Source organism: Sebastes fasciatus, chromosome 16, assembly GCF_043250625.1.
Source record: "Sebastes fasciatus isolate fSebFas1 chromosome 16, fSebFas1.pri, whole genome shotgun sequence".
NCBI lineage: Eukaryota > Metazoa > Chordata > Actinopteri > Perciformes > Sebastidae > Sebastes > Sebastes fasciatus.
Genome location: NC_133810.1, coordinates 7556928 through 7582431, shown reverse-complemented (window position 1 = coordinate 7582431; position 25504 = coordinate 7556928). Strand labels below are relative to the sequence as shown.

Genomic DNA, 25504 nt, shown 5'->3' with positions numbered 1-25504 from the left:
TAGGTACCCCTCTAGCGTCAGTATTGGACATGTAATTTTCCGCTCTTCTGCAGAGTGTCTTTTCAAAATAAACTTCCAACGTACTTAGTTTTTAGGTTTACTTATGCAACAGATCTACTTGGTTAGGCTTAGGGAAAGATTGTGGTTTGGGTTAAAATAACTATGTTTGTTACGTAACAAAACTACGGTAAAATAAGTCAATATTGTTTCACACGGGACATGAACAGCAGTCTCCTGGGTGAAAGTCCTCTATTTGTTTGACCCATCCTTACGTGGACTTTTTTGCTCTTCATACTATGTTGGTTGGTGCGACCATCTAATAATGACATGGATGGGTTTACATTGGAATTCGTTAAAAGCCCAATGTGTCTCATACAGACACTAAAGGGTGCCTCGGTGTGTCTGTATCTTATACCGAGGGGCAATGACCGAGCGTTGGTATTTGATGAGTTGGGAGTGAGAACGGGTTGACCTTAAATGACAGACTTGACTTGAATTTACCAGTTTGATGTTGACATTAATGGTTAAAAATGTCAATGACAGTAAATTCTCTATGACACAAACAACGTAAGGTGTTAGTATGGAGCCTACTATCACTCACTGTTTATGTCAAAATGTTGAGAGCCATGACCATGTTGTGTGATACAGTGAGTCTACTATCTATACAATAACTTTATGGTCAAGTGTTAACATGATACCTACTATCTCTAACAATAGCACTTCATTGTCAGCATAGAGTTCTGTAGCTCTTTTCACAAATGAACACGTCACAGCAAACTTAGTAAAACATACTCTGAATTCACTGCACCACAATCAGAGGAGTCTTAAGTATGCACTGTGATTCAAGTCTTCACGAACAGACACATTTAGTTAATCATGTCATTCACAACACTATAATCAAACTGTTAGAAAGGGCAATCACGTCCTTGACAAATGTTAGTGAAATCATAATCTAGTGTTAGCAAAGATGGTAAGTTGCCAGACTTGTTTTGCTGTGGTTATACTCTACAAGAGGGCGAGCGCTCCTACGTGAGCCACACCACAAACAAATGAACATCTACACTATAACTGTGAGGCCAAGCAGGTAAGAAAGACAGAGGTGAAGAGAGACACACTGCACACTGCGCGACTGGCATACTCACTAAGGGCCATAGTGGTGGTAGCAATAGGGGGTGTTGTCTCTGATGAAACTGAAAGATGGTGAAAACATGGTGAGACGAGCTGGAGTTCTCCTCAACAAGAGCAACTCAGTGCTGCTGGGTCACTGCTGCTTTTATTCTTTATTACTGTGGATGGAACAATGTCTCCTCTTGTTTTTCAGCATCTGTTAGCACATCCGCTGTGCTAACCACCGTGACACATACACATTGCTTTTTTTGTATTGCATCCTGTGTGACTGGAATGCCCATGTGGAGCCAGTCTTATAGGTTCAAACTTGGCAAGAGGAGGAGAGGACGCAGTACAGCTCAGCAGGGCTCAGGTGTGGTTACTCCTTGACATAACTGCACCTGTTATCATCACTGTAATGTATACTGATGTACAATGAAACCAATTCTAATACCATACATTGAGAAAAACAAAAACAAAAACATTTCCTGCATTCTGGTGAATTTTTATGCACCAATTTCTGCCTTTTCTGCACCAAGTTCTGGTGGAAATATCTTTATGTCTTGAGGTCAGAGATAAAGGGACCCTTTGAAAATCGCCATGCCAGTTTTCCCTTGCCAAAATTTCGCCTAACTTTGGAGCGTTATTTAGCTTTCTTCCCGACAAACTAACATGACATGGTTGATACCAATGGATTCTTTAGGTGTTCTAGTTTCATATGATACCATATATTCACTCTAGTTTAACAATTGAGCCCACTACAGCCTCTTAGAGACAGTGATATGGACAGGGATCACTGGCATTTCAAAAGGTCTTAGAACGGTGTGATAATTATTTTTTCGGGGTGCTGAAATGAAGTTTAGATGTGCTTGAGCACCCCAAGAGTCTAAAATCGCCAATGCAGCAGGGGCCTGTTTATATCAACTGCCCAATAACTTAACTTTGTCTTCAACCAAACCAAATTGGCAGCAACAAATATTATAGATTGACTCTGAGGCCTAAGTGTATTTCCCATAAGGAATCATATGTAATGTTTAAAGAGCTACAGAGAAGTCTGCCTGAAGTGCTGATAACTATTTGACCAAGTGACTGCCCTCTGAACCGGAATGGGTCTCTGGATGCTAAACTATGGCTGCCGTCTGCTCCTTCATATCACAAATATAATATAACAAATTTCCCTAAAGTACAATAATGACTTATAGCGATATAGGTTTCCTTCTAACTTTAGAGCTAATGCCTGTAAGCATTAAGGGAACTATTTTGCAGTGCTTGTAAGACTTCAGTTGCTTGTCGAGCATCCTGTGCTGCCTTCAGTGAGTGTACAGCGTCAGCTTCCTTTCCTCTTTTCCTTACCTTCATATAGGCCAATACAATTTGGTTTCGGTACCCGCGGCTTCGTTTAGAGCAACTTGTCAGATTCTTCTCTACCGTAAGTCTAGTCTACACTCTTCTGAAGCATAACACACACTAGTATTCTCCTGAAACCAAGAATGTTTTAAAAAATGCATATATATAACTCATTGGCCCCAAACTGCATGCTACAGAGCAACAGAAAAGACGCAGCGGTAAGCATATGCTCTGTCTGAAGAAAGCTGCAGTTCTTCACCAGCTGCACCTCGACGGAAACTAGGAAACTATTTTCTCGTGACCTCTGAGACACAATTGTCATTAAGTGTAAAGACCAAATTACGGTGCCAAAATGAAAGCACACCGTGAGCACAAATGGGAATCCTAAAGATTTCTGGGAATTGAAGGCCTGAATATTTAAACCTTAAGTTTCCACACGGGGCCGTTTATGTGCAAGGTTGCCCTGCTTTTAACATCACCACCAGTAAATATCCTAATTCCACGTTAATTACCACATGACAATACAACCGCGCTCCTCTTTGTGGTCTCTGAAGACAGTATGTCTTCTTTAAAGGCCTGATATACAGTAACAGCCATTGGCTGAACTGCTGCAGTGCACAAGTGCAATATAATTTATACTAGAGAGACACACCAAAAAGAAAGCTGCTACGAGCAAGCGATACTAAAGACGCGAGGGTAGCACTACGGGCTAGGGTACAAATAAAACACAGACTGCACTGGAAGGCTGTCATATCAATCTATCACATTTATAAACAAACCTGCAACCGCGTTAGAGTAACGGAATGGACTGCCGCCTGCAAAATTAGTACAACAGTAAATGAGTACTAATATTTAACGTAGAGAAAAAACACAATTTAAGGCTTTGGGTGATGATTTCTTTGGAACGTTCCCTTCTTAAATCATTAAAGCAATGTTAAGGCAAAATAAATGCAGTGGAGATGGAAACAAGTACGGAGGGAAATAAAGCAGACGAGACAGTGAGAAATGAAACTTACTTGTGAAAGAATACTCTGAGAGGTCCAGTGGAATACAGAACAGATGGGAAACCATGATGAGAAAACAATAAAACAAAAGGAAGAAAAAAAGACAATGAAATGAGAAACATGAACAATGAAAGAGGGCACCGCTTTCCTGCCACACCATTAACCCACGGTCACACCGCTACTGTGTCTTATTGGACGAGTCTCGCTTCTCTTTGTTCTGCAGCTAAATTTTACTTTGATAATACTGGTACAGTATTATTCTCTAAATTAGAAAAAAACGTATCTTTTTAATGACTTTGTGCTCAGATGTGACGGCTGTGGTAGCGTGGTAGGGATTCAGTATTTTCTTATGAGGGTTTCTGGAAGACAATCTCATGCTACTCTGATACAATATAACACATTCAATGACAACATGCATCCAATCTAAACGGATTCCTCCATGTCCGTTTTCATTTCATTTCTGTAAATGATACATTAAGTTAAGTTTGAGCTCCTGAGTTCTACTTGGACTAGTGTAAACTCAATAAATACATTTTCGCTGGGACATCTTGAAGTAGGACAAAATCTCTCTCATGAGGGAATGCAAAATAAGGAGGATGCTGAGAAGGGCTTTTTTCTACAGAAGCAGAGGGGTGACAGATGGAAGAGTGTGACATAGAGGCTGCTAGCAACTATAACAAAGATTTATTCATGACCCTGATTTGAAATGCGGACTGAGAAATAGGATGTTGTGTCTCATTGTAGCCTGGGTAAGCTCAACAATAAATAGAAGGATGTAAGGATAATTCCGGTTCATTATGTTTGGGGTCTTATTTTAGTAGTTTGGGTCATCATTTCTATCAGTAATGACGGCATGTAACCTACCAAGTAAATTGGGAACACAGTATGACAGGACAATAAACACAGTCAGCAGAGTCAGACGATCAGAAAACTAAAATCATTACCCAAACTCCATTGGAAATGTCCATCATAGTTTACAGATGGACTTTCTGAGGCCTGTACTACGAAGCGAGCTCAACATACCCAGGGTGTCTTCTCTTTCTCTGGCTTAACTAACCCTAACAACCGCAATCCCGCTAAGCGGTCCTACGACGTTGGTTATCAACTCGGTAAATCAATCCAGGGTTGCTGATGTGTGAATGTGGAAATTAACAGACTTCTTAATTTAACGGAATATTGCTAATAGTGCTTTTATACGAGTTGATCTCATATCTCAAACATAACCTGCTCCAGAGCAGGTTCGGTGTTCAGCATGAGTTACCATGGTAAGAAGTGAACCACTGTCATAGGATGGAAAACCCTGAAGGGTTAACCCTGAAGTTACCTCGCTAACGCCAAATCCTGCTTCATAGTACAGGCCTCTGGTTCAGTTTTGAATCACTATGCTTACCGTAGTTGAGCGTTCACAGATTTCCTGCACAATGAGGGATTTGGTTTAACCCCCAAATAAAGTGGTTTGGATAACCTTTCTGATCGTCTGACTGCTCATGTTTCCTGACTTTGCTCACTGTTTCCATGTCCCATGTCTAAGGAATGACTTTAGTATAATGTTATCAATAAAAATGATGATTGAAAGTACGAAAATAAGACCAATGTTGGGATAAAGCTGAATTATACTTCAAACTCTACATTGCCATATTGTGTTGTTCAAAGATTTCTCATGCTGTCTTGTTGATGACTTATTTCATATGTGACTGCCTTACAACCATAAAGAGAGATTGCTCCCAACTGCTCAAGAACTAATAACACACTTCTGCAATTAAACATTTGGAACAAGAACAGCCCAACCTGTCATTATCAAACTAATCGCTTTAAGGTAGTGAGACTCTTTTTCCCATGTTAAAATGTGAAAAGTTAGTCTATGTAATGATTTGGTGTTATGTTAAACACTTCCTGGATAAATGTAAATCTTGGAGATGATGGTTCTCCTCTGTAGCGGAGACACCCTCTCAGTTTAGTATGAGAGCGTTTATTGGACCTCTATTGGGCCTAATTTATACTTCAATGAGAATTCATTGTCTGACACGCTGTTGCACATAAATAAACACAAAATTGACACATTTTATGACGAGCTGACACATCCTGATTGATGGCAGGTGTTGCGCACCTGCTCTTTGCTGTTACAGTTGCAGATGATGCCATATGTCTAACACAGCTGTGATTTGACGCCAGATCATTCACCAAGAAAAACTTAAATGGTGAGAACGCAACTTCCCTCATCTGCCTGACAAGTAGGTATTCTCCTTATATCTCCCTTGCTCTGTCAAGGTGACTTCTTCCTCCCAGACACAGTGAGATAGAACATTTCCTCCAACTCCAACATTTCATCATGCGTTGCCATTTCCTTCATGAAATATAAACAACCTTGAGCGGGGCTTGACCCCTGGCTGCTATATTAACAATATGTGCCGTCACTGAACTATAAATACAAGGGCTGACACTTCTTCACACTGAGGTATAAATCAGCCTTAGAAATGCACAAGTACTTTCCAGAAAGCTTTCACTAAATCACCTGAGTTGTGGGCTAAAAAGGCAGAGCTCTGCGATATGGAAGGAGGCACGGTGTGTCTTACACACTGGAAAGAGGCACATAATACTGTTCAGGGATGAAGGACACACAGGTTATACTTTGCATTGGTGACACTATTAACCAAGTTGGATTATGAAGTGGCAGTGGCATTGTGAATTATCGTCCCTTCTGGCCTGGCTGGAGGAGGACTGCACTGGGGGGGGGGGGGAGCGTTGGGAATAGAGGAGCGTTGGGGTGAAAGCATCTGGGCTCAGCTAGACACGAGCAGGCGGTGGAGTGAGCAACAGCATTAGGTTCAAAGCATCGGGGTCAGAGGAGCGCTTACTGAGGGCGGGGGACATGAACAGCGAGGGCGCTACTTACGGACTGGCTCGGTCTTGAAAGTGTCGACCGGGGTGCTCTCGCCTTCGCCCTTGCCGTTGATGGCCGACATCTTGACCTCGTAGGTGGTCTCTGGCTTCAGGCCAGCGATGGTGATCGTGGACATGTCTGTTGGAGGAGAGGTGGTGTTATTCCATGCAGGTATACAAGGGACCAAGAATGAACAAGGGGTGAGGGCACAATATGTGCAGCCAAGGAGGTTTTATGTTTTTGGTTTGGTTTGTTTGTTTGTCAGCAGGATTACAGAAAAACTACTGGGCCAATTTTCAAGAAACTTGGTGGAAGGGTGTAACATGGGCCAAGGAAGAACCCATTACATTTTGGAGCATTCTTTCCCCTGTATTAGAAGTCACCCTCCAGAACAGAAAGTAGCTGCTGGCTGAAATGGTTTATGTTTATACTGTTTATACATCACAAGTATGCTGGAATATACTCCTATTTGGATTATTCATGGGGGACTTAATCACCAATGGGAGCAAAGACTCAGCAGACCAGCATCATGAGGAGCAAACAACAAGAAAAAGAGCATGTTGTAATCACAGTGGGGTTCTGTGGTTCATGATCACTGGTTTATTTAGTAGGAGAATAAGATTAAAGATGAACTGTAACATAAAGGGTGTCACGTGTGGTGCAGAAAGAACGCCATTAGGCAAGGCTGCTACTGTTTGAAAGGGTGATGTGAATTAACTTAATAATCACCCGACAAGAAAGCATTGTGATAGCTTCAAATGTAATATATAGTGTGTGAATAATTCATTAATGTGTGTCGCTTGTGTTGTTGTTTTTTTTCTAGAGGTTGCAAGGATAACATTTAGTCAAATTAAAATGTACTACATTTCATTACACGGACACTGTTATTACCAATATTGAGATTTCAATCAGGATAAACACAGTGGAACATCAAGAATAGTTGACTGCTTTGGGGTATGAATACAGCTAAAAAAGCACAAGGCCAAATTAATTCACGACTGGGCTTTTAGCACCAGCAGCATCAGTACAACTGATGTCACTGCAGCAGCCATTCATGTTAAGATGAGATTCCCAGCCGGCCCGGAGTAATTTACCAATGATTACCACATGCTGGTTTCCTCGGCTTCTCTAAGAGGTTATCTCCACAAATCATAACAATGGTTACAAATCTGACTGACTTGGGTGTGCGATAATCATTGTGTTGCTACAGTGCATGCATACTGCAGCATCAAGGTGTATTGATGTCTGATGAAATCAATCTTTGAAGCTATTATGGGAACGTATAACCTACATGATTACAGGCTTAAAGCTGCAATATGCAACTAGTTTCAGATTGAATGTATTAATGCACCCCAGCAGTGTTTATTTCTAACCTCAACAGATTATTTGCTCTGGTTTTGACCAATCTGTCTCTGAAATTTCACTGCTCACAGCATTGGGAAATTACATATAATAATCCAACAGGAATGTTTCAAAAAGGTCTGTGGACCTTGTCCAGAGTAATAATGAAGACAAGCAGACAAATAGCAAACACGGAGCAAATAAGCAGCCAGTGATGATCTCCAAGAATTCACATGACTTTGTGCCAAGCAGCACTTTGTTTCTGTTCTTATCTGTAATCTTGGAGATAAGGGTCATATACAATATAAACAATACTGATTTTGTTGTATATGAAAATACAGTATTAACATCATATTTTATTAATACAAATACAAAGTTTCCTGGTTCTGTGAATTTTTCAAATATAAGCCTGATAGAAGACTGCAGCACTGACACTTCTGCAACAATTAAAGGAATATGCTGGAAATATTCTTAAATTTTTGTAAACAAATCCCATGGAGGTACCAAAACAAGGAATTGTTCCAACTAACAAGTGTTGTCTGTGCAGGCAAAGCCTGAAATATCTTATTCCTCCTGTGTCCAAAAACTATTAGAAAGCCATCAATGAGCGACACCGTTGCACTGAGTGACATGTTGTTTCATTACCATGACCACGCCGACTGTAATTTAATTTGAGTCAATCCCACACACAGCTTCCTGCTGTCTAAAATAGCCTCCAACAAATGCACTATTTATTTTTATTTTGTTTGAATAACGTTTGCCAAAGTGCCTCGCTTTTTTAGAGAATCATTTTTGCCAATGAAATTGTTTTCAGTTAGAATGAATGGGCTCGGGGCTGAGTGCCACAGACTGGGTATGGAAGTCAGACAGTATGGAGAGACGAACTAACACATTGTTGGTTTTTGGTGTTTTGACAAAAATAGCAATTTATTCATTACCTCCTGGGCACACTTCTGCCATAAGGGAATTAAAACAATCCTTAGGGTGTGGCAAAGATGGGTATTTTAAGTCTATTTGTATCATAAATTTGGTGTATTAATGTTTACTGCAGACCATATACGATAAAGAAACAGATAGACATCTAATGCATACAATATAAAAAGTGTTAATAAACAGATTTGACTTGTAACTTCATGTGTGTGCGCACTGCAGACGTAGATATTTCCATACGGACCCACAGTGATGGGTGGGGTATCTATACCTGGCAGTACTGCTTTCAAACATGTGATGGCAGCCCTGGGTCACAATATTGTGAGGGACACTTTTAACTCAATGTCCTTTTTATTGACACATTTCAGCCACTTGATTAGTCTTTCAGTAACACATTACTTACATATTTCCGGGCATGTTGTAGCTTAAATAACTGGACCTGATTCTACATATTGACGCTACAAATAGACTAGAACAAATGTATGCATGTACATTGCAACAGCCGCAGTGTATGTGTGTTTTGGAAAGGCTTCAATGTATCAGATGTGGGTTAGCTGATGTGGCTGAATGAGATATTTTTGGTAACATTTACAGTTGCTGTGTGGGTGCATGTGTTTTGTTTTTGTGTATACGCTCACATGACAGGCGGCTCCTGGGCCTCGAGTTGACAGCGGAGCCTGTCAGCCGCTGACTGATACGTCCCATGTGGCAGACACAACGAGAACCATCCACATTTGTAAGAGCCACAAACCCTCAGTGGGACGGGGATATTATCTGGGGCCTGTCAGTGTCTGAGCTCACTGTCATTTAGGCTACACTGTGTTCCACCTCTCCTCCTGACATCAGCTACTGTCGTGTTTGCATCAATTGTTGTTGCGAGCTGAAATGTCTTTTGCAGTTTTGACCCATATTTCCTTCATGTGCGAGATGCACTCTAAAGAAATGGACCCTAAAATAACTGTTTATGAATGGATAAAGTGTCAGTGTTCTAGGAATATAAGACCCATGTTGATGGGAAAAATGCACTGATGAAAAACTAAACTATAAAGTATGTTTTGACACTACGGTTCCCATTGTGCTTTGGGTAATGAAAACAGGGAGTGTAGCAAATGCTGTTTTTTTTTCCCAACAATATATTATATAAGTATATTTTCGTAAAAGCTGCACCATGAAAAATCACTTCTCACTTTCTCTTTGTAACATTTACAATAAGTGGGTTACCTAAAAAGTTATAATCTTACAATTAAGAGGCTTTTTTACAGGATTTCTAAACTGATTTCTGGATGTTTTTTATCAACACACATTGGAGGCTGAGTCTCTTGAAGAAGGCTTTTGAAACAAGATGCCTCATTTGGGTGCGAAGGATTAAAATAGCTTAAGAGGCTACTAAGGTGTAGCTAATGCAGCTGAGGCATCTTAGCAGAAAAACACTGACCCTGATGAGAGAGTTTAATAACATCCCTCGCATCCACTTTGCTTGATTGAAAGTATATTTTCAAGGCTTTCATGGGAAATGTATGTAAGTGGTTGTGAGTCAGGGACTTAAAGACCAATGACTCACACTGAGCAGGAATCTACGTCAAAGCAGGTGTTTATGGGTCACTTGTAAATGAGAAAATATGATGCTAAAAAAAAGCCCAAATTTAGATTTCTTTGGACATTTTTTTTTTGTAAGTCTTGCAGAGATGTTTTTTTTTTTTTTACCAAAAAGGCATCCAATGAGCTATTCAGGAGAGATGGGTGACTCACCGTCCTTAGCGTCGTGCTCAATGCCAGTCCAATCCTGGCCAGGCAAACGCCATTCCACTTTGTACTTGATGATGGGAACTCCACCCATGGAGTCGGGCTCCCTGAACTTCACCACTGCTGTGCTGGAGAAAGGTTCCACTTGCCAAAGTTCTGGCGATGATGGCACATCTGCAGGAGAGCGCAGACAAAAAACAAAAAGTTTTTTTTTAAAAAACTCATTCTAAAAGCTAGCACAGCTGCAAAGACTCACATCAAGATCCAAGACAGCGCCGTGTTAAGTGGCGGCCTGTTGCAGCAGCTGTGTGTTTTGATTTTTCATCTTTTGTCACTGTATTCTGTTTTTCGAGAGTGTTTTCTCAACTATTTCTTTATGTTATTGCATAGATTTTTTTATGCTAGTTGTTGTAGTAGTCGGGTATATTTATAGTGTATTTTAATATTTTTCACATTTTCTATTCTATGGATATATTTCTCTAGTGTTTACATGTACATTTTATGTAAGGTTCCTCTACATAGCTTAGATAACCTGCTGCTGTAACACAATAATTCCTCAATTCTCTCTTCTCTATCTATCTATCTATCTATCTATCTATCTATCTATCTATCTATCTATATCTATCTAAAATATAATGATTCATAAAATACATGTTACTCCCAGTATACACAGCCTACAATGTGTATTGATCTGCAGTGTATATGTGAATCAACAAATTGCAATTTCATAGATTCTATTGGATTAATGTAAATTTCATTTTTAACACACATTATGATAACATAGTTATTGAAAGATAATACTGTATATAAGTATCTGTTTGTTGTATGAGAGCCTTTGAGCCTTCAAAAGAGTGAAAGGAGTTCAGTGTCTCTACAATAGGACTGTATTTGTGTGTCTTACCAAACTGTCTATGTGCATGCACAGGGTGAAAATGCCATTTAAATGCATTAGAGGAGCTGATGTGTTGGGCTCAGATTGATGCCGACCATACTGCAACACCTACTACTAATGTTCTGCTCTACAAATCAGCCCCTTTGACAATTGTGTAGCTGGCATGCCTCTGGTGCCCCAAAGCCTCTGGTCACCAAATGACTGCAGATCTGTTGGACATGCCCGAATGAGCCCTGCACCGACAGCTTTACCTCCAGCCTGAGTCGCTCTTTGATTCATGAAGATAGTATAGAGTGTCACAGAGATGGAGTACCCGACACGATTTAGTAGTCCTCTGTAGACACGGTACTGTAATGCTGTCTTTTTTATCTTTCAGGGGTAGGGCCTAATGATGGTAATCAGTATGTCAGGTGGGTGTTAATTCCATCCTTTCAATTAGGGGTCTACAGTCTCTTTACAATTACTGCTCATGAAGTTTGATAAAGTATATTCATGTTTTTTTTAATTGAGTGACTCCTTGACCTTTCCTCTGGTGCCTCTATGAAGCTAAAACTTCCACTTGTACATAAGAAAATGAATCTAATGGATGTTTTATTTTTTTTTTTAAAGTTATTTTTTTTGGGGGCATTTTCCATTTTTATGACAGGACAGTGGATAGAGTCGTGAAAGGGGGGAGAGAGAGAGTGGATGCAGAAAGGGCCACAGGCCGGATTTGAACCCGGGCCGCCGCGGTCAGGACCAAGCCTTAATACATGGACGCCCGCTCTACCAACTGAGCTAACCCAGGCGCCCATGGATGTTTTATTAAGACATTTACTTATCACATCCATGATCCCCAGAGGATGAACCCCTTTGATTTTACTGACGCTGTGACCTTTCGTCTCGCGACACCACCGACTTTACATTTTTAGCTCCACTGCTTGTACCCAGAACAAAATCACCAGTGCGTTGAGCATCCAATGGATCACTGTCATATTGTTTGATGTAATGAACAACTTTAGTCTGTAACCACTGCTCAGTTCTGGGAATTACAAAAACAACACTGGATGTTTTTCTCAGTGCTAAAAAGCTGAAGGAATCAACAAATCATCAATCTATTTATGCATGGCTGCAAACTTCCCAGAGCTACTATACTCACTAACATCATGCAAACAGAAACACTGCAGACAATGCGCCTCCTTCTGTAATGATAAACCTACTGGATCTTTTGTTGGATTGTGTACCATTAGTATGTAATGCAGAGACTGTTTAATTACCCTTGAAATTGAAATCGTTTTGTTTAGTGAAGCTCTTTGCCTCGTTCTACTACTACTCGAATTTTCTCATTGACATATAAATCTGGAAAATAAGATGTATTTGCGTTGGCTTGTTTTTGGCAGCCTTTTAGTCCAACTATGGTTGCAGGGAGTAACTTTATGCATAGCAATGAGTCATGCAGCAAATGAAAACGCAGAGAGAGAACACCTCAAAGGACTTACAGTATATTACACAGTGGCAGCAGAGGTTGTTAGCACAATTCATTTCACTACTCTGTATTTAGACAAGGTCCTGCGTGACCTACCTTCTCCAATGGGTCCAAAACTATTTGCATACCAAATAACTCAAACCATATGCAGTACAAAGAAAATACAACTTAAAGGACGGTTCAGTTTGAATTTTTGCTCATTACCTGCCTGTGCTGTGGAGTGCCTCGCAATTCTGTGCATTTCATTACCCTTGCTCCCTACACTGGCTTCTGATTGCCTTTAGACGTTACTTTAAAATGTTATCTATAACTTCACCCAATTCGACTGTTATCAGACCATTCAGTGAGCATTATCGGTCACTATCAGCATCATAGATGTGGGTCAGTAGGGGCCTACTACACCTACTACGTTTTAAAAGTGAAAGCGAAACTTAATAGCAACACGTTCTAATTATAAAACTGAATGAAACGTAACGCTTTGAACACAAACAAAACAGCTTCTTTAGGTTTAGGCAACAAAACTACTTAGTTAAGTTCAGGGAAAAATATCCTGTTTTAGCTTAAATAACTACATAAAAAGAAAACTTAAGGTTGTGAAGGCAACTACCTGATGTTGGTTTCACACGGGATGTAAACCCGTTTCACACGGGATGTAAACTCCTGGGTGAAAGCCCTGTGTTTTCTGTCACATCAATCGAGTTTCACACTGTCTATACTACAGCGCCTGACTTCTGCTTCTGCTCCTGTCATAACTACTACAGTAGCTAGAGGTCGCTGCGTCTTCTTTTATAACCTTCTTTTGGTGATTGACCATGTGAATAGATGATGAACCCTAACATTGGGTGAAGCAGGGCCCTCCTGACTCACATCTATGGGGCTTATAACGATTGATAAAACCCATTTAATGACCTGATAACAGTCACCTGGTTACCCCCTATGTATCCACACGGGGGATTAATCTTGACCTTGGAACGACCATTTCGCCATGGGTGGTTGGATCCATAATGTTAAATTGTTTTACTGGTTCTTCTCTTTGGTATTCTTTGGCATAAAACATCACAGGTGCTGTCACATCATTTCTAGGTTGTGAAGTCATCAAACATCCAACACTTCCCCCCATTTGGTATTTTAAATAATTTACTTTAAATTGTAGTTTGATTTTAAAAAACGCTACACACTTTGAGTTAAAAGCAATGCCAAACCTGCTTGGATCAGAAGGAACTCCCTAGACTCGGAGCCCATCACATTGGTTGCTGTGCAGTTGTAGCTCCCAAAGTCATTCGAATCAGGGGTAACCTGAGAGACAGAAAAATACAAAAACACTGAGAGGTCGTGTGGAGAGGCACGTGAGGCATGTGAGGCATGTGAGAAAGAAAAAAATGCTAGAAACCGAGTAGACCCGTGAAGAGCCTGGATATATACCTTTTAGGATGTAATCATTAGTTATTGGTTTTGTGCCATTTCGCAGTTTATTCCTGACTGATCAACACTGATTCATTTGGAAAGTGGTCGTTCTGCAGATGCTCAGATATCTACTGTAGGAACTAATCATTACACACTGGTTCATTAGCATCTAGCACTCTGTACTCAATAACATGTCAGTCCTTGATTGGGAGAACTACTTGTTAGCTTTTCATGTGAAAGACCACATGCCCTACCAATATTATTCATTTTTAAAAACACTTCTATTTGTGTTCTATTAACCCCTGTGGTGCTTTTGTATGTCAGTGATGTGCAGCAGACCTCCAGGTAGCTGATGGTCGGCGTGTTGTAGATCTTCATGTTGGTGGTGTTGGCGGAGGGCGCCTGGACGCCGTCTCTGAACCAGACCACCGAGGCTCCGGGGTGAGCATCCACCTCGCAGCTGATGTTGGCCGCGTTCCCCTCCCACGTGTACAACACCACTGGACCCAAGATCTTTGGAGCATCTGTAGAAACACAAAGGGGAGGGAAGATGGAAAACATTACAACAGGCATGTTTGGAACAGTTTACTCATAATCTGAAGTGTTTATTCCTTCAATCTGGTTCATCTGGCCAGGAGAGAATCAACTATCCACCCAGGAAATATCACAAAATGCAAGGGTTTATCCTTTTTAAACATTTAGAAATACTACATGTGTTTGTGTGTCATTTTTCGAGTTAGGCGGTATGTGACGAGTTGGGATGAGAACAGCATATTTTCTCCTTTTTCAACCACTTTAATTGGAAATTGTCACAAGGTCAAGAGGTATCATGGCCCCCTAGAACTTACACTAAGATTTAGAGGTAATGTCGACTGGAAATGCTTCTTTTAAATATTGATATAAAGTAATAATATTAAACAAACAAATAAACAATCTAAAGTGAAGATAGTAAATACCAGCTTTGTTCAGTAGATCCAGGCATTAGTACATCATTAGATATAGCATCTGGTGTACCTGGCAAGTGTACATAGGCTGATAAAAATAAACAAAATTAATAATTAAAAAAGTGTAGTTCAATGAAAGAGAACAAAGTAAGACAAAGTTAAATAATGTTGCACGGATACTAAGACAGCGCCAACATGATTAGGATAATTATCTCTTCAGCTTAACTTTTATGAGACAAAGGATGTTGGGATGCATGTTTTGGATTTGTCTAAAGCTTTGACTCCCTGAGGAACACGTTCTTTATCCCTATGTAGCTAACTACGAGACTTTCAGAATCTCATGATTGCTGTTCTGTGCAGAACATTTGAGAGTGAGCGTACCAACTCTTGAATTAATTCCAGAAGTGTGTGAGTTCTACATCATTTTTACGCTAGCACACCTACTGTATTATCGCCAAACCCGTTAAATCTCTGTATGACAAATCCACAGGACTGATAGGAATCAGGCAGCTTGGAAAGGCCACACTGAGTCTTCCATCGCAGGAGCAAGGAATTGTGGGATGGCAATATCGCCTTCCTTCCCTGAAGCTCTTCTTCTCAGCATTTCCAGCTGATCTTATCACGGCTACCAGTGAAATACTTCATTTAGAAATCTTTGCAATCACAAAAATATATTTTAAAACACACTCCCGAGGGCAGCTGGAGCAATCACGGCAAATGCTGACAGAACCTGCGATCTTAATGGCAAACAAAGGCTGCTAAGTGTTGTATATAATGGTTGCGTTTGCCTTACTCCTATAGCGTTCAAGGCAAAGTCTTTTATGATATACATTTAAAGACAACCTATGGTGGTTTTATGGAACATTACATTGCCATTTTTTTTGCCCATTTGACTTTTTTTTACATTTAAGTTTTATTGCAAGATGCTCCACCTCAGCAATTACAAAACTTTAATGTCTGACAGAGCTGAGTGTCATTATTACACAGTAAGTTGCACAATCATGAGTAAGAAATAACAGAGCTGAACCCTGTCTGTTCTAGGTGCTATAGAAAATTCAGTTGGCTCATTTTGGGTTTGATGAAAATGAGATCCCTTCTCTCACTGCAACAGCGCTATATTTGATACCTGCAGAGACACCAATAACGCTGCTTCCGTTCATGCTACGGTGTAAGCCCCATTTAGCAGCCTACTTTTGAATTGAATGGATACCATATGGTCAAAACTCTTCACCCCTGAGCCTTAGTTTGTTGGCATCATCATTGTGAGAGGCGATAACGGGCGATGGCTGTTTTCCCCGCATTGTTACCTTTTATTATATCCCGCTCACATCACTGAGCAGCGCTTCTGAATGCAGTGAAGTATGCTTTGCTTCCTGCGTGCTGTGAAACGCTGTGGCCCCTGACACCGCCGGGGCTTTACTGCTGACCCCGGATCCTTGAAAACTCGGCAGAGTGCTGCAGCTGGAATTGATGGACGAGGCTGAGTCAATAAATGCTCCATCTCCTGCAGACCTGATTAGACTCGCGCTCTTTCTATCAATGCTGCTTTTGGGAGAGTGTTGACTCCCTCCAGCGCCTGTGACCTGCCTGTTTGATTTCTCTAGCCTCTACATAGCCTGGTCTAGGTGAGAATATTGATACGTTTTCAAATAACGGGAATGTGACTGCTAGGGTTGCTCACATAGGTCACATACAACATAAAATACATAGATTAGCGCTAGTATTGAATAGAATAATATGAATTCTAGGGGTAATATACACGATATACAAGTTAGATATGTCTACACTACTATTAATAGGAATTAAGTATTTAGTCACCTCTAGGAGGGGAAGAGATTATTTTTTAATTCACATCACAAACATGTGAATACTGTGTATAATTATGTATAAATGTATGTATCTCAATATTGTGTATGTGCATAATTTGTATTTGTAGTCTGGATAGCATTTTCAGAAATGTCAAATTGTGTGAAGGATAGGGCTAATAAGCTGTAGCCAGCACTATTATGATCATTGCTATGATCTTTTGACATTGATGCATTCATTTACGGCTGTGTACACACTTGGGTGCAAATAGGTTGTAACAATTTACACCAATCAGCCATAACATTAAGACCACTGACAGGTGAAGTGAACATGGATTATCTCGTTACAAAGGCACCTGGCAGTGGTGGGGATATATTAGACAGCAAGTGATTATTTTAAACTTTGAACTTTGTGTTGGAAGCAGAAAAAAATGGGCAAGCGCAAGGATGTGAGCGACTTTGACGAGGGCCAAATTGTGATGGCTAGAGGACTGGGTCAGAGCATCTCCAGAACTGCAGCTGTTGTGGGATGTTCCCGGTCTGCAGTGGTCAGGACCTACCAAAAGTGGTCCGAAAAAGGAAAACCGGTGAACCGGCGACAGGGTCAGACCCAAGGCTCATTGATTCACGTGGGGAGCGAAGGGCTGGCCCGTGTTGTCCGATCCAATAGAAGAGCTACTGGAGCTCAAATTGCTGAACAAGTTAATGCTGGTTCCGATAGAAAGGTGTCAGAACACACAGTGCATCGCAGTTTGTTGCGTATGGGGCTGCGTAGCCGCAGAGCGGTCAGGGTGCCCATGCTGATCTAATGTTATGGCTGATCGGTGTATGTCAAATATGTAAAAATTAGGTCAAGATCAGATAATTTATCGATACTTTTAGAGTTAACTGACTGCATAAATGCTGATTCTACCATGTTAAGGATATGATAATGAGGAAATAGTCTTTTTTGGGGAGTTTCTTTGGTATAGAAATGGTTAAAGTACTACATAATTATTATTGGCTTCATACAGATTTTGCACATGCAAACCAAAATGCCTTTTGCATACAAAAAATAGATGTAGATATTATATTCTACAATGGTTCTTTTGAGCTTCAGTCTTGAAACAAAGGTATCATAGCATTAGAGCTGTTAATATCTGCAGACCCAGAGAATATCACGTGAAGTGTTTTGAACTCGGCAACAGCAAAAAAAAATAAAAGCGAGGCACATGGGTTGAAATGTACAACTGTAGAGCCAGCGGGACAGAGATGAGTAGATGAGGGTTCTGCTTGCAGCTCAAACAGTGTTTTCATTAGACATTCATGCTAAACAAACCTGAGCTGCTGACAAAACGGAGCTCAAACAGAGAAGTTATTAACACTTTCCTATCAGTCCTTCGGCAGCAAGTATAGACACTCTCAGCCCAGCTAATGGGATCATGCTGTGCAGCAGATAGGAAGTTCCATGCTCAGATAACGTCTTCATAGTGTGAGTGGGCGAGTGGTGATAGAGGGGACAGAGAGTGAGAGCTGTGCTCAAGACAAAGCACCTTTTCTTATCGATAATTGCTTGGCAACAGTGAATCAGCTACCTGATTACTTGCTGATTACTCTAGCTAACTGCAGGCCCTCAAACAACTCTATCAATGCTGCGCTGTGATTATATCTCTGACCAAATTGCTGGCGCATTGAAAGCAGGGCATATTAATCCAATTAAGTGTTCATTGGCTCTATTTAGCATTCGGTAGATTTCAAAACGAGATCAAGTACGATTTGGCTTCCATTGTGCACATACAATCTTTCCAAGGATGTGTTTTGAGTTACCAGGCGGCAACCTCGGTTAGATAGAAGTCTATGAGTGAATGAACCTACTTCTCACTTGATTTATTACCTCAGTAAACACTGTAAACATCAGCGTATGGTCTCAATCGCTAGTTTCAAGTTTTTATTCAATACAGCATGATGTTCTTTTAGTAAATTATGGTCCCATTTAGAGTCAAATAGACCATAAAGCAGGGGATGCTTTAGGGCGTGGCTACCTTGTGATTGACAGGTTGCTACCACGGCATTATCCGTTGACTTTCGTTGCTTTCTGGTTACAGAAAACCAAGATGGCAATGGCCAAAATGCCGAACTCAAGGTTTCAAAACCGTAGTCCACAAACCAATGGGTGACGTTACGGTGACTAGGTCCACTTCTTATATACAGTCTATGAAAGTGACTGATTTGAATATGCATGCAAAACACAACACTTGCCATTAAGCCACTAGCCTTACACCGTTGACCCTAAATGTACATGAACACCTTCAAGCAACTTAACCTCATGATAATGGTTACATTGGAAGAGTGCTAGAGTACAGAGGTCAAACAAATGAATGTATATAGAGTATAATTCAGGCTTTACAGCATTTCTTGTACATTTCAAAGAATATTTTGGGCATCTTGATGGTCCTATCTCTCACTTCAGGACTCCTTTCACTAGTCTCTAATAAAGGCTATATATACAGTATATACAGTATAACTGTTAGTCAAAGGCAAAATGGCTTCACAAGCGTTTTAGTATAGAGCTTGAATGCTTAAAGACTAAAGTAATTAGACTGCACAAACATTAGAGCGTTTTTAAGCCTCAAAAGCCACTGTACCTTGAGGCTATGTCAGAACTGAGACCCTTGTTTCCATGGTAACAAATCTCAGTGGTACCACTGACCCAGCAAACTCTGCTCTCTCACCCACCACGTATCCCCAGATACAGAGGTGACTGCATCTTCAGAAGCACTTCCCCTGGTCCTCCTCTGATTTTTCTGATTTCAATATTCATTAATATGCATCCAGCGCCATGTTTTTATGTTTATTTAAATGCTCCTAACTGCAGGATTGACTGCGAAGTAAATGTTGTTCAACAGGTTGAGGTTGTTACTCAATCAGCTATGTTTTTAAGTTTTAATTTGCCACGCAAAAATTAATATAGTCATGAATCACATCTGATGCCAAGCAGCCTGTTGCACCAGTAATGTGAAAGTTCAAGCTTAGTTTGAACACAATGTATGCAATAACTTACTAAAATTGGGTTGCAACATACAAGGTAGAGCAGGTAATGTATTGGTACCATGGCGGAACAGTTAGGAGAATGGTGGGGATTAACATTTGAAGAGCGAGAGGTACAAATTCCTTCTGATATTTACACCAGGAGCACATTTCCTGTGACAGACTACATCATGATGACACTGACATGCACGCTCAGCCTTGTGCTGCACGGTGACTTTATGCTGCTTCACTTCACCTGAGATGGGAATTGCCGCTGGCACCACTTGGTTGCTTGTAAAAAAAACAAAAACACTTGGAACTGTTGAGGTGTTGACTTCAGCAGAATCTTTTCCCCCGAGATGGATGCTTTCCAAAGACTTTAGCTGATGTTGTTATAATCTATGACAATATTTATGTGTGATACCGTCATCCTCTCCTTAGAGTACAAAAAGTACCTTAGAGTACAAAAAGTACAAAGCGATCAATAAACGTCTGTTGAATTTATCTAATGTTAGTTACTTGACATTTGATAAGATACACTACGTTCTGTTTTTTTAATAAAGACTTATAGGCCCATTCATTTCTGTCATAGTAGTCTCTTTCTTTCCCTTTTTATCTGAAAATGCATGACATGAAACTTCACTCTCTATGTTTTAATTGTAGGAAAGTTTGGGCTGTGTATTGGCAAGAATCTGGCAATACCATACGTATCATGATACAAGGGTTACCATTCAATATATTGCGACATGTTGAGATTATTTAGTATAATGAACACGCCACCATATGCATCAAATCTGAGAAAAAATTACTTTTTTAAGCAATCAGATGTGCATTTGCATTTATCACAGTCCCAGTAAAATCCAGGGACTGGATAATCAATAAAGTATCACAAAACATAATATCGCAATATAAATTTTTTTCAATATTTTCTTACACCCCTAGTGTAAGTACAGAGGTGAAGGAGCAAAGTAGCAGGTTTAATGTGAAACTAACCTTTTACAGCCAAGCAGTAAGTGTTGACTTTACCCTTGAACTTAGGGATCAAACTTATCTTCAGCTGGTGCAACGGGCTGCAGAACTCTGTCTGAAGACGAAATACTTGTCTAGTCTGTCAGTCTGTGTTTGTGAAAAGCTTGTGTTATTGATTTTTCTGCCTACAGGTAAAATCACCAGCTAATGAACAAAGCCCAGGAAAGCTGTCAAGGGTGCTGTCAAAAGCCATTTTAGGAAACAGATGAAATCACTACCTGAGCAGAAAACAGACATGTTGAGAAAACATCCAGGCACCGGAAACGTCAATTACAACACGATTACTCCTGGAGCGCACTGAAGATCACAGCCTGATGATACATCACGGTCAAATAATGTCATTCTACAATCGACGACTAGTCACAAAGATTTTTCCACTGACTCTTAATAACATGACATTTCTTTTTGAAGACCGTCCCGGGCAAATGTGGAGACAGGAGCAGCTGCGGCAGCTGTTCCCAGGTCAAGCCCAACTAAAGACAGATGTTCGCCTGTTACAAAGTTTCCTTTTAGCCTTTAAATCCTGACTTAAAGGGATAGTTCAGAGCTCGTGAAGTGGGGTTGTATGAGGTATTTATCCGTCCACAGTTTGGAGAAGCAGACAGGAGTAGCAGCATGGATGCAAAGAAATGTACTGCTGTGGACGGGGGGCAGCAGCTAAACGGATTCTAGACACCAAAACAAAAATCAACATCAGTTTAAGTGTTTGGAATATTTTCACCACTTTACCTCGCTGTCAGAGAGCTCTTTCCAACGGGGAACTGAAGACATTATCTATAGTCTCTTCAACGCCACCAGACTCCCAGCTGTAGATTTACCTCAGAGAACACGGTGGAGTTGCTGTTCTACCGCTGCCTCGATCGGTTAGTTTGTAATTGTGTGACTTTGGTGTTTAAAAGGGTTAGTTTGGATTCAATTACTGTTTTTCTTAAAGGAGTCTGGCGGTGCTGAAGAGAGGATAGATAACAACTTTAGTTCCCTGTCGGAAAGTCCTGTCTGACGGAAAGGTAAGGCGATGGAAATATTCTTAATATAACGTACAGGTAAATGGATATAGATTTTATTTTAGGTGTCTAAAATATGTTTTGCTGCTGCTGCTTTGTCCACCGCGGCACATCGCTTTGCTCCTGTGCTGGTACTCCGACCGTCATCTACTGTGGGTAATACACTGACTACTGATAAGTACCTCATACAACCCCACTTCAAAAAATCCGAACTATCCCTTTTATCACTTCAGTCCGTCCTTTATCTCAGCATCAATGAATTTGTCATTTGAACACTGACACTTTTATTCTTTGACCTTCATTGCTTTATAATATGTGAAGTAGTGGGTGTGTGCTGAATTGGGATTCTGGACATATGAAAAACATTAACTGGCATTAATTTATATCAGAAATTTGTGTGAAAAAAAGTCAATTCTGAGTTCAATTACACAATAATATTCTTTTCCTTCAACAAATAGTTTAACATTTGAGTGACTACATTTATTTTCTTTCAATCTGAGAGTGGAATAAAATGACAACTTATGCAAATGCCAACAGTAACAACCATCTGTTAATACTCGTAGCTTCAGAAATGAGTGAATAAGAACATGACATACTAAAGATGATGTGTATTGACAGCACTTATAACCAAATAGAACAGGTGTAGGAAGAGTTGTGTGACTTACAGCGGACCTCCAGGTACATGTGCTGGTTGTCCTGGCCGATGGAGTTGCTGGCGGTGCAGAGATACTGGCCGGCGTACGTGAACAGGACGTTTTTCAAGGTGAGCGAGGACACCCGTGCGTGGCTGCGTACCACAATATTTCTATCAAGGCTCTACAAAGAAGAGGAGAAAGTAATTAGTCTCACTTGTAAAGCCTCATGGAAATGGAAGCGTGTCTTGCTGCTCCCTCAGTGATTCCCTCAGCTGGTTTATGAGAGTTTTTATATCGGTTGGTTTAAACACAGAGAGCTTCCTGCAAAAAAAGAGAAAGACTTTGTCTGGAATAAACTGGATGATAAATAAAAAATATAAAAGATAAAGTGGGAACTGAACTTCATCAGCTAAACAAACTAAAGAAACTGTGATACTGTGATGAACACTGTTTGATTGACAGGTGACCTACAGTGTGAACTGCAGTGTAAAAGCACCACGTGATGAGCAGCTGGATGGAGACAACATAAAAGATACAACTGCAATAAGATCTTAACACCACAGAGACAGAATAGTATAAAGAGAATTATGTAAGAAGCTGCTGCCTTTGATTTATTATGGAAAAAAATGATAAGGCTGGTGTTATTCTATATTTTTCTTATTGTAACATGAGTGCCACAGGCAGGAGGTGAACTAGAACTAACTAGGGATTTGTTGATGATAAGAAAATATAGAGATACACCAGCCTTTAGCCTTATCTAACTAAGATTCAAGTTCTAGGTTACAAGGTAAATGTTATTGTCCTTGATTCAGGAAATTCAGCTGGACAAGGTCAACACCAGCTCCCAATTCGTCAAATACCGACTCTTGATCAGTGGCCTTAAGCTTCAAAATATGACGCTGTAGGTACCCCTCTAGCATCAGGGACGGCGTGTCAATATACACTCGTTACATGCATAGTGTTCTTTCAAAATAAGCTTCCGTCTTCACACAAAGTTAGATTTAGGCAAAACAACCACTTTAGTTAGGGTTAGGAAACGGTCGTGGTTGACGTTAACTTCACTGACTAACGAGTCACGTGACCAATGACTGATGTGACAAAATAAGTCACCTAATAACGTTGATTTTATAGTTTCGCACAGGACACCAACAGTGGTCCCCTTGGTTTGACACTACCCCTTCCAACTGCCCTAAACAGACTATCATGCTCTTAATACTACGTCAGTTGCTCTGACCATCTAATAATGACGCGATGGGTTTATTTTGGAGTTAGTTGAAAGCCCAGTGCGTCACATACATATGCTAAAGGATGCCTCCGTGCGTCGGTATCAGATGCCGAGGGGCACTGACCAAGTATTTGACGAGTTGGGAGTGAGAACGGGTTGACAACAGCAATCTTAAAATCATACATATACTGCATACCAAACAAATCATCTTTGTCTCTCACACATACAAACAGCAACACAGTGGACACCCACTGAGAAACTATCCCTGCATCCCCATGGGAATCAGCGAGAGCACAAAGAGCCCGGTGAAATAAACTTGGAGCTCCTACAGCACGTCGATTGCTGTCCCTACTATTTAGCAGTCTAGTTGCAGGCTTACAGCCACTTTAATTGCATTTGGAACACTATAATTGCAGTTGTGACAAATGAATTGTTAAACCTTGTTTTTATTTTCTCCTCAGCAGATCGCCTTCATTGCCCTGCCTACTTGGGTGAACCTGTTGTATTGTTGGATATGCAGGGTCACCGAGGATGCCTTATTCAGAGTTAGCTCTCAGCGCAGGTGCAGCTGACACATGAGGACACCCAATGACCTCACTTGCCTTTTTAATCAGGGGCTGCAACCTAAGTTGATCTGCAGAAAATACAAAGATGAGGCCAAAGGACGGGGTGCTTTGTTTTCTGCTCTTTGTTCTCAGTGATGCTTGAGATTGAGTGTGTTGCCAAAAAAACTAATGCAAGCTTCCCACCAGGACACAAATTGAGATATGAAATATGCTGCAGAAGGTAGCAGGCAAAAAGAGATATCAATAATGAAGAAGAGCCGTGTAGCAGGCCCTATAAAAACTCTGGCTGTTAAAAATAAAGTAACAGCTTTTCTTCCCTCTGGGCGACACCTAGTTGAAACCAACAGGGGATATACATCTTCCTTCTACCTGCCATGATTTGTTATTAATATTTCAGGCATTCTAGGTGCTTCAGCGTTTATGTTTTATAAATAATTGAATGCTTTTTGTTGTATTAGCATTATGGCACAAAGTGACATCCTCTACAGAACAGAGGGGGATGCAGATGTGGCAGAAACATTTCTGCTGTTTACTGAAGATCTGAGGGAGTGTCCTGGAACATTTTTGAAAGGGCAGCATTAATCTTCCCTTACTGCAGTGACACAAGAAGAAGCTGCACTGGGCACACTGTTGGACTATAAACAGGGATAAGGTTAATGGAGAATAATGCTGTAATGACACTAGAGAGGTAGAAGTAAACAGGCAGACCTTTGAAAAAAGGATTTATTCATTAATTCATATGAATGGTTTTAATTTTCCGACTCTGATTCGTCACCGAATTAATTATAGCGGTGGATTTGTAGAGGGAGGCGTGGGGGATGACGTTACAGTCTGTTTAGTCGATGCTTCTTTGCTTTGCTTTGTAGGGCAGAGCTGACACGGTTACATAACCTGTCAATACGTGTCTCTCGCTTGTCATATATTCTGTACCACAACTATAGGAGAACACTGGAGCCAGAGTCTGCTCCGGCTGTGAACAAACAGTATGTGCTGCTTCTTTATTTTCACTAAATTAAAATCAAAGCTGACACAAGGGGTCGTTTTCCACAATAACCAAGGTGCGAGAACCTATTTTAGTTTGGGGAGGATTTAATTTTTTCGTGTCAGCACCTCTCCAACATCTGCACAACAGCCCTACTGACTCTATAAAAAGATGTTAATGCTGCATTAATGTCA

At 40.6% G+C, this 25504-nt stretch overlaps 1 protein-coding gene across 11 annotated transcripts in view; it reads right to left on the bottom strand.

Annotated features, from left to right (window-relative positions):
• Positions 1–25504, bottom strand: part of ncam1a (neural cell adhesion molecule 1a) — a 274078-nt gene that overhangs the window by 39915 nt on the left and 208659 nt on the right. For 6 of the 11 annotated variants that reach the window (XM_074612169.1, XM_074612170.1, XM_074612176.1 and 3 more), the window contains 5 exons: positions 22568–22718; positions 14454–14638; positions 13913–14006; positions 10360–10527; positions 6352–6477 (listed from right to left, as the gene is read on the bottom strand). In XM_074612169.1, coding sequence (XP_074468270.1) covers positions 6352–6477; positions 10360–10527; positions 13913–14006; positions 14454–14638; positions 22568–22718 — 724 coding nt within the window. Of the gene's footprint in view, positions 1–1142; positions 1191–6351; positions 6478–10359; positions 10528–13912; positions 14007–14453; positions 14639–22567; positions 22719–25504 lie in introns of all 11 variants that reach the window. The other 5 variants (XM_074612167.1, XM_074612168.1, XM_074612175.1 and 2 more) reach the window with 1 other exon arrangement.